Here is a 9,717-nt window from a genome sequence, read left to right on the forward strand (position 1 = left end):
AGAACTGGTAATCGTGGTGCCATTTGATCCTCTTAGTTGAGAGGAAGCCTGGAAACAAAGTTGTTTTCTGGAAAATGTTTCCTACTGAAAAGTCTTGACCTGAAACCTGTGTCATAATCAAGGGACTAAAGTGATCTTTTCAAAGGGCCTCTGGCTGTGCTGTTGACTCTCTAGTGGTTTCTCTCAGTACCAACATTGCCTGGCATTAACTAGCCCGGATTCTGATCTGGCAGTTCCTGATTGGTGCCCTCTGCCTATATAAGGTCAGGATGTGGAATGCTGAAGGCAGCGTCCTACCTTCTCCTGAGCTCCACGCTTTCTTATCTGTGCTCCCTGCTAATCAATTCACCAACATGAAGCTCTTGGCGTTGCTGGTACTGGTGGCCGTTTCCACCTTCCTGGTTTCAGGCCGTAAGTAAAGATTCTTACCTGAAAAGAAGGTCTGGGGCAAGAGTCCATCAACGTATACGCTCTGTGTGGGTGTGGGTTTGGAGGAGCTTAGAATGGTGGCCCCCACGTCCTCCACCCCACTGCCCTGTTCCATCCCCATTTTGACTGACCCCTCAAGATAGAGTGGACTCTCCCTTTAGGCTTTGGCAATCCAGTCAGGCCTTTGCTCAGTTTTAACCTTGGTGTTCAACGTCATTGTGAGTGTCGTTAAAATATGTTCAAGAATGTAATCAATAAAAAAATAAAGAAAAGAATGCAATCAGAGTTTTATTTCAGGAGAGCAAAAAATGGTGACGTATTATGTCTTTTGTGGGGTTTTGTTGGTTTTATATTATGTGTGTATCTTTTTGCCCTCAGCACAAGTAGAAAAGCCTAAGGTTCTTCAGTTATGACAGCCTGCAATGTTGTCTATAATTTCTCTTCCCTCTATGCCCTAAGCTGGTGTTTAATTTATGCCTATTTTTCTTTTTCTCTTGTAGAGACAACTGGCGCTGCAAGTGATAGCTCTACTGGTAAGTCTGTGTTTGTACTTCATGTCCTTCCTGCCATGACTGTTTTCCATCTCTGTCTCGTGTCACGTGGCCATGGAGGACAGAATGCAAAGCAGCTGCTTGGGAAAGCCACATTCTTGCTTGTAAAGTTCATTGTGACTATAGAAAATCTGCTGATTTCTTATACATTTTTAGAGAATATAGTCTCTGGAAAGGACCAACGCAAACTGTAAGCGTTGTCTAGGAGAAAAGACAAGGGATTATGGTCTGAATTTGTGGTGTGGGAATTTGGGGGAGTTGCATGTAAAGTCTTCTTGATGACCATAATTTGAAGGGGTGAATATAGGGTCAGTGTGTAGAAGTGGGATTAATCAGTTTCAGGATGAAGAAAGACAATGTAATTAATTCCTGAAGTTGATATAGAAATGACAGCAGTAGGCCTGCATGGGAGTGTGGAATGGAGATTGAGGAATATAGGGTGAAGTTGATGAATGGCCTTATGCTTTGTTCTTTGTAACGCATGGCTTAGTCCCATGCTGATCTGCATTTTTTTTTTCTTATGTGAAACTGAAGGTTGTGTAAAAAAGCCCCAAGCGCATTTCTTGGGCTTCTCACAAGTGTCCTCTACATCCTATGCCGTGTGTGTTGTACTCATGTGTATATTGGGACGACTTCCCTTTTTGCCCTTCTCAGTTGGGGAAGGACTTGTTTCCTTTGGTAATAAGGGCATAGACTATGGTCAGACCTCATACACTGTGCCATACATCCTACCTGCAAAGCCAGGGCCAACTGAAAAAATCTCATCTCAAGTGATTGAGGACTGAGACATTATCGCTGCAGTGTGAGTGTTGAGACTGAGCTATCTACTTGCTGGGGTAGGTGTAACCCACAAGTGTGGGGTCTGACCCTGGCGATTTGTCAGAAGCTCTGATGTAAGGTGTGGAGAGTGATAATTGTCACCAAAATTGTCACATTTCCTTTGAACTGGGGTGTTTGGGGGCATTTGCTCATGTGTAATACAGTCAGAATAGTACCCTTGTCTCCCTTTATGTCTAATGTGGCTCTCCTAGTTACTTCTAGAATAGACGGAGTCCAACTTGAAGAACAGGTGAGACAAATATAATCCCCTTTTAGGCCAGAACCTGAGAGAAGAGATTGGACTTCATTCAAAGAAAGGAGATACTATTGTACAAATCTGAGATGCATGAACTTCTTTTTTTTCCCCCGATACATGATCTTCTTCTTGTGTTGTTCTCCTATATAGTTTATTCTGCTACTCACACTGATTCATGATGCAGTGGAAACTAATCAGATCAAGTTATCCCATGGGAGAGAACCATAAAGTCAGCTCACTAGGGATTTCCTTTTGCCTGTGAGCCATGATCCCTGTGAATAAGAACACATATGGATTTGGTATTTTGTGTTCACCACTAGGTGGAAGTATTTGCTTGTCTCTTAGTCTTATAGTCCTTGTAAGGAAACCCCAAATTCTTTCTGTCCCATCTAGGAAAGGGCTAGGAAGAATGAGTCTGGAAAAAGTGGATAGCCAGGCGAAAGAGAGGACAAACTATTGACAATTGCAGAACTGAATTCAGAATGAAAAATGTACCTCCAAGCTCAAGTGGGACAAATTCCATTCCTGGAGAAGAGTCAAAAGTCTCAGCTGGATCTTTTCTGTCTTTTTAAGTTTTCTTTTAAGTTTATTTACTTAGAGAGAGTGGGAGAGAGAGAGAGAGGAAGCACCAGCAGGGGAGGGGAAGAGAGAGAAGGAGAGAGAATCCCAATGAGGCTCTGCACTGTGAGTGCAGAGCTCAAGTGTCTCTAATTCATGAATCTTGAGATCATGACCTGAGACAAAATCAAGAGAAAATTAAACCACTAAGCCACCAAGAGCCCCTGGATCTTTTTCTTCTAATTTCAGCTGCTGCCACCACAGCTGCCGCCACCACAGCTGCCGCCACCACTGCCGCTGCCACCACTGCTGCTCCTGCCACCACTGCCGCTGCCACCACTGCAGCTCCTGCCACCACTGCCGCTGCCACCACTGCAGCTCCTACTACCACTCCAAAGGGTAAGCCACTCATCTCTGTGCTTTCTTTTGGGGCTCTTGATTCCTTGGTTCCCTATGATCCCAGCAGATTCTATTGTGTGGTCAGGAAGGAGAAGCCATGAGAGAGCTCTGTTTCCATCCTTCTCTAATTATTTCTGGCTGTACAAATCAAGTCAGCAGATGGATCTCAGAGGAGCCCTGAGGTTGCAGCTTCTTGTTCACTAATATTACCTGCATGTTCCTGACATGTTGGCTTTAATAGGGAATTTTGTCGTTAGTAGAAATATTATTAGAAAGATAGGGGGCCAGGTGACTGTTTATGTTTATTTTTTATAGAAAAGTGTTTGTTTCTTTTATTTTTAAGTTTTTATGAAGTTTATGTATTTTGAGAGAGAGAGAGAAAGAGAGAGAATGCAACTGTTGGAAGAGGTGGAGGGGGAGACTGAGAGAGAGAAAGAAAGAGAGAGAGAGAGAGATTGAGAATCTCAGCAGACTCCATACTTTCAGTGCAGAGCCTGATGTAGGGCTCAAATTCATGAACTGTGAGATCATGACCTGAGCTTAAGTTGAACACCTAAGCTCTGAGCCACCCAGGTGTCCCAGTGTTTGTTTCTTTGAAAGACTTTTCTAAACGTAGACAACAGCTTTAAAATGAGGCCTCCTTGAAGCAGACACTTTTGAGCATTATTCAGGGTATTCCTGGGAATTTGGAAAGCCATTGAGGACCAAGATAGTACAGTCTTCCTATTCCTGATTCATCTTTCCCCTCCTTCTACTTTCATGTATCATCGATTATGAGATTTATTGACTGTGAACATATGCAAGGTATTGTGGTATAAAACTCACATACAGGGTGCCGGGGTGGCTTATTGTGTTAAGCGATGGACTCTAGGTTTTGGCTCAGGTCACAGTGTCACGAATTCTCTCTCTCTGCCTCAATCCTGCTTGCTTGCACTCTCCTTCTCTCTTAAAACAAACAAACAAACAAACAAACAAACGAACAAACAGTTTTTTTCATTAATTTTTTAAAATGTTTATTTTTCTGAGAAAGAGAGAGAGATAGTGGGGGAGGGATAGAGAGAGGTAGACACAGAACCCAAAGCAGACTCCAAGCTCCGAGCTGTCAGTAGAGAGCCCAATGTGGGGCATGAACCCACGAACCATGAGATCATGACCTGAGCCAAATTCAGATGCTTAACCAACTGAATCAGCCAGGTGCCCAAGCAATAAATGAAAAAAAATTCACATAGAAATGTAATTTATATATGAGTCATTCTACCAAGGAAACACTGTAAAGATGAAGAAATGGAAAAGTTCCAATGAAAGACTTTCCCCTGAACAGATGGGAGAGGTTGCATGTGTACTTGAGGAAACTTTTTCAAATATTGCTTTATAGCCTTTCAGTGTCGGGGCCATTGCTTGGCACCTTGCACAAGGGTGAGTAGTGGGCAGTGCATGGAGGAGAAAATGAGTATATATCCCTGGTGAGAAGGTGGCAGGGTTGCTCTGTTGAATTATAGAGGGAGAACTAGTACCTGTGGACCTACTTGCTGGGCTCTCTAGACTTGGAGCTTATCTGGGCTCCCAACCAGGCCTGCAAACCCCATTTTTGGGGGATGAACATCTCATGGCCATTTGACTCCATGGAATTCAGTGCCATTTGACATTTGTTGGTCTCCTTTCAGATTCCCCAAATGAAGCCACATTCTTCATCCTTTTTGAAACCTGCTTGACGATATATTTTATTCTCTTGCAGGCCTTCTGGAATTTATTAAGCGTATTTTGAAGCTATGACTGTGAGATGAAGTATCCTGGATGTCCTGCATGTGATCCTGCTGGGCTCGGCCAGAATGTCCTTTCATTTGATTTACTTCAACCACGTACCATGCCTATCATGTCTCTCCTATCTCTAATCAGTTTGTTTGTTTTCAAATAAAATTAACATTGAGCAACATCAAAAATAGTATATTTTTAAGATTTTGGGAAGTGGTTGTGCAATGCTTTTATCAAGGCTATTTGGGAGGTGCAATAGGCCAAGTGGAATGGGTAGGCCTTAATAGAGTTAGCCAACACCTTCTTTTCCACAGTAGTTTGAGTCTCCCTTGCACTACAGAATTTTCATAGAGTAGAGCTCAGTGTATGTTTACCATATATCCATAGGGATATCTGAGTATATTAGAAATTGTCACAATTTAGTTAGGTAAGGTCTGGAGTTAATGAGCATTAGGGGAAAATTAGCACATACTGTGAGTATTCCTTCCTCAGAGGAATAAACTACGAAGAATGAAAACCTTTAGTATCCATAGAAGAACTGGAGGGTAATTGAAATGGCTAGCTAATATTCCAGGCCATGTCGCATCTGTGAAATTCCTGTGAATTGTGTCAGTTGGAGCAACAGGATATTGCCCAACTCTGCAACATGTTGTCATATTTTTCAGATCATGCTAATAAGTAAGAAGGTCAAAGACTATTAGGGCTAGGCTGGTTATGGCAAAATCATGCTCCTCACGTAACGGTCCTGTTAGCCTCTTCTCACAAGGTCAGCAGAAAGATATCTGAATTTCAGCAGACCTGAGCCCAAACTGTTGGTAGATTGACTGAGAATTGGCTCCAGGTAATTCCTATGAGCCCATAGGATGTGACTATATGATAGAAGTTTCTGCCATCACCTATATGCTGGAATCTGGAATTTTTGGCTCAAACCAAGCAGGATTTCTTGCAAAGTTGTCTTGGGTTTTGGATTTGAAAACTACTTGAAGGAATAGGTCCTTCTCCAAGACTATTTGAAAAATGGTTGCTAGCTTGTCAGTGGTGTTTGATAAAACAAGCCCTCTCACTGATGAGTATCAAGTGATTCTGAGGAGACAAATACCTTGGGCTTTCTGTTGTGTCCTGGATGATGCCATACATACAGTCGAATATGTATTGGCAGCTCGGGAGAGTTCACTCACAGAGTGGCAATTTATTTTAAGGAGCATTCTAGCAGAAGAAGTTCAGGGAAAGTACCACACAAAACAAACAGGCTGTGTTGCTACTTGTTTTCAGAAAATAGAATTGCAAGGACATCCCTGACATCATTCCTGAGTGGTCCTGGGCATGAAGGATTGAAGGACCACCCATAGAAATTCTTGAGTTGAGGCCTATGTTGCTCTTTGGAAGTCAGTTGGTTGTTGATTTCTAAAAATTATTTAAGTTTATTTATTTATTTGACAGAGAGAGAGAGAGAGTGAGTGAGTCCCAAGCAAGCTCTGTTCTGACAGCACAGAGGCTGATGTGGGGCTTGAACTCACGAATGGTGAGATCATGACCTGAGCTGAAATTAAGAGCTGGATGCATAACCAACTGAGCTACCCAGATGCCCCTGGAAGTCAGTTTTCTGCAGGCTGTGTTCATACCACAACCCTGATGAAAGAGAGCAAGGTTAAGTTGGCCTAGTGAGTGGAATTCAAAGCTCTTCATTTAGCAGTGGACAAAGTGTTAGGCTCCTGTTCTAGAGGAGCATTTAGATATTATAGTCTGTTGGGCTGTAACAAAGAGTTGCATGTATTGTCAGGCAAATGGGTTCCAGGCAACTAAAAAAAACAGCTACGTGTATAATGCACCCAGATAAGGAAATGTCTTTGTGAATTTAGTAGAGGAATTAAAATTGTGAGGATATGAAACAAACAAAAATGTTGGCTAAGAAAAGGATTGAAATGTTGACATAGCTTTCTCCATATACCTGGGCCCTGAGAGGAGATGCCTGCGGAAGCTCAGGTCAGGCCCCATGAGCTAGAGAGGACACATTCCCCTTGAATTCAACAAAGGCAAATGATATTAACAAGAAAATGTATCCAATATTTACAAGAAAGGTTTGGCTTAATAACAGCTGTAGGTGAAATTAGTTGATATGGGCAAGTGGATCACACTGAACCTCTCCTGGTAGCTCCAGGATTCTGTAACTGGGTGTAAGTACTGGTGCCAACTGGGCACCTGTTCTTCTTTGGGAGTTGACTATAATGTAAAGAAATAATCCTAAAGATACAATGAAAGTTTTGAATAATTGATTCTTCATCAATTTGGCCCACGGGAATATACTTCTTCTCAGGTTACAAACTTTACTGCTGCTAGGAAGTACTATTCAATGAACAGAGATGGTAAATTAAACATAATGTCTTTTGATAAAATATAGTTTTTCAATTTTCTTTTCCTGTTAGGACTTTTTTTGTTTTCTGTCTAAGAAATGTTAGCATCTCCTAAATTGAGACAGATACACTTTTAGGTCCCCTTCTGAATGATTTATATTGTTAGGTTTTATGACCGAGTCTTTGATTTTTGTGTATGATATGATGTATGAATCATGGTTTATTTCTTTTACGTTACAGGTAGTTGTACTTTCCCCCCAGGATACTTTGTTGAAAGACTTTCTTCTGTTGAAGACTCTTAGCATTTTTGTGAAAAATGATTAATTGTATATGTGTGGGTATATATTTAGATTATCTGTTCTGCCTCATGGACTGGACCCATTTCTCTTTCTTGAAGTCAATATCTCGTGATTGGATTAATGTAGCCATAAAAGTTTGTAAATCGGGTGGTGTGATTTTCTAATTTTGCTCTTTCTCAAGATGGTTTTGGCTACCTGTCAGTTTTTGTGTTTTTTAAATGTAATTTATTATCAAGTTAGCTAACTTACAGTGTATGCAGTGTGCTCTTGGTTTCAGGAGTAGATTCCCATGATTCATCGCTTAATACAACACCCAGTGCTCATCCAAACAAGTGCCCTCCTCAATGCCCATCACCCATTTCCCCCCCTTCCCTGCACCTCCCATTAACCCACAGTTTGTTCTTTGTATTTAAGAGTCTCTTATGGTTTATCTCTCTCTCTGACACTGTTTTTTCTCCTTCCCTCCCCCCATTGATCTTCTGTTAAGTTTCTCAAATTCCACATATGAGTGAAAACATATATCTGTCTTCCTCTGACTGACTTATTCACTTAGCATAAATTCCATCCATGTTGTCGCAACTGGCAAGATTTCATTCTTTCTCATTGCCAAATGCTATTCCATTGCATATATAAACTATGTCTTCTTTATCCATTCATCAGTTGATGGACATTTGAGTTTTTTCCACAATTTGGCTATTGTTTAAAGTGCTTTTATAAACATTGGGATAGATGTGCCCCTATAAATCAGCACTCCTGTATCTTTTGGATAAATTTCTAGTAGTGTTATTGCTGGGTCATAGGGTAATTTTATTTTTAATTTTTGATGAAACTCCACACTGCTTTCCAGAGCAGCCGCAACAGTTTGCATTCCCACCAGTGGTGCAAGAGGGTTCCCATATCTCCACATCCTCCAACATCTGTTGTTTCCTGAGTTTTTATATTTAGCCACTCTGACTGCTGTGAGGTGGTATCTCAATGAGGTTTTGATTTGTATTTCCCTGATGATGAGTGACTTTGAGCATCTTTTCTTGTGTCTGTTGGCCATCTCGATGTCTTCTTTGGAAAAGTGTCTATTCATGTCTTCTGTCCATTTGTCTCTGGATTATTTTTTTTTTTTCAGGTGTGGAGTTTAGTAAGTTATAGATTTTGGATACTAACCCTTTATCCAATATGTCTATTGTAGATGTCTTGTCCCATTCTACTGGTTGCCTTTAGATTTGTTGATTGTTTCATTTGCAGTGCAGAAACTTTTTATCTTGAGGTTCCAATAGTTCATTTTTGCTTTTATTTCCCTTGACTTCGGAGACAAGTTGGGTAAGAAGTTGCTGCGGCCGATGGCAAAGAGCTTGTTGCCTGTATTCGCCTCTATGGTTTTGATGGTTTCTGTCTCACATTTAGGCCTCTCATCCATTTTGAGTTTATTTTTGTGTGTGGTATAAGAAAGTGGTCCAAGTTGATTTTTCTGCATGTTGCTGTCCAGTTCTCCCAGCACCATTTGCTAAAGAGACTGTCTGTTTTCCATTGGATACTCTTTCCTTCTTTGTCAAAGATTAGTTGGCCATACATTGTGGGTATAATTCTGGGTTCTCTATTCTAGTCCATTGGTCTATGTGTCTGTTTTTGTGTCAGTATCATACTGTCTCTATGATTACAGCTTTGTAATAGAGGCTAAACTCGGGGACTGTGATGCCTCCTGCTTTGGTTTTCTTTTTCAACATTACTTTGGCTATTCAGGGTCTTTTGTGGTTCCATACAAATTGTGGGATTGTTTGTTCTAGCTTTGAGAAGAATGCCGCTGCAATTTTGATTGGGATTGCATTGAATGTGTAGATTTCTTTGGGTAGTATTGACATTTTAACAATATTTTTCTTTCACTCCATGAGCATGGAATGTTTTTCCATTTCTTTGTGTCTTCTTCAATTACTTTGATAAGCCTTCTAGAGTTTTCAGCATACAGATCTTTTTCATCTTTGGTTAGGTTTATTCCTAGGTATTTTATGGTTCTTAGTGCCATTGTAAATGGGATCAATTTCTTGATTTATCTTTCTGTTGCTTCGTTATTGGTTTATAGAAAATGCAACCTATTTCTGTACATTGATTTTGTAGCCTGTGACTTTGCTGAATTCCTGTAGCGGTTCTAGCAGTTTTTGGTGGAGTCTTTCTGATTTTACATGTAGAATATCATGTTGTCTGCAAAGAGTGAAAGTTTGACTTCTTTGCCAATTTGGATGTGTTTATTTCATTTTGTTGTCTGATTGCTGAGGTTAGGACTTCCAACACTATGTTAAACAACAGTGGTGAGA

General features: G+C 40.8%; 1 protein-coding gene across 1 annotated transcript; it reads left to right on the forward strand.

Annotated features, from left to right (window-relative positions):
* The first annotated feature begins 293 nt into the window (after positions 1-293).
* On the forward strand, positions 294-7,562 carry LOC116738169 (spore coat protein SP65-like). The gene is made up of 4 exons (XM_032593758.1): positions 294-411; positions 930-962; positions 2,863-3,012; positions 4,748-7,562. Exons 1-4 carry the CDS (start codon positions 354-356, stop codon positions 4,783-4,785), a joined length of 279 nt encoding a protein of 92 aa, XP_032449649.1. The 5' UTR covers positions 294-353; the 3' UTR covers positions 4,786-7,562.
* The last annotated feature ends 2,155 nt before the right edge of the window (positions 7,563-9,717 follow it).

The sequence above is a fragment of the Lynx canadensis genome, chromosome B4 (genome assembly GCF_007474595.2).
Source record: "Lynx canadensis isolate LIC74 chromosome B4, mLynCan4.pri.v2, whole genome shotgun sequence".
Classification (NCBI taxonomy): Eukaryota; Metazoa; Chordata; class Mammalia; order Carnivora; family Felidae; genus Lynx; species Lynx canadensis.

What these genes read in the sequence shown, in the direction of transcription:
- LOC116738169 (XM_032593758.1), top strand. Translation starts at nt 354, where the DNA reads ATGAAGCTCTTGGCGTTGCTGGTACTGGTGGCCGTTTCCACCTTCCTG. An exon ending in CACCTTCCTGGTTTCAGGCC is followed by an intron (nt 412 to 929) that starts GTAAGTAAAGAT and finishes TTTCTCTTGTAG; the next exon opens with AGACAACTGGCGCTGCAAGT. An exon ending in TGCAAGTGATAGCTCTACTG is followed by an intron (nt 963 to 2,862) that starts GTAAGTCTGTGT and finishes TTCTAATTTCAG; the next exon opens with CTGCTGCCACCACAGCTGCC.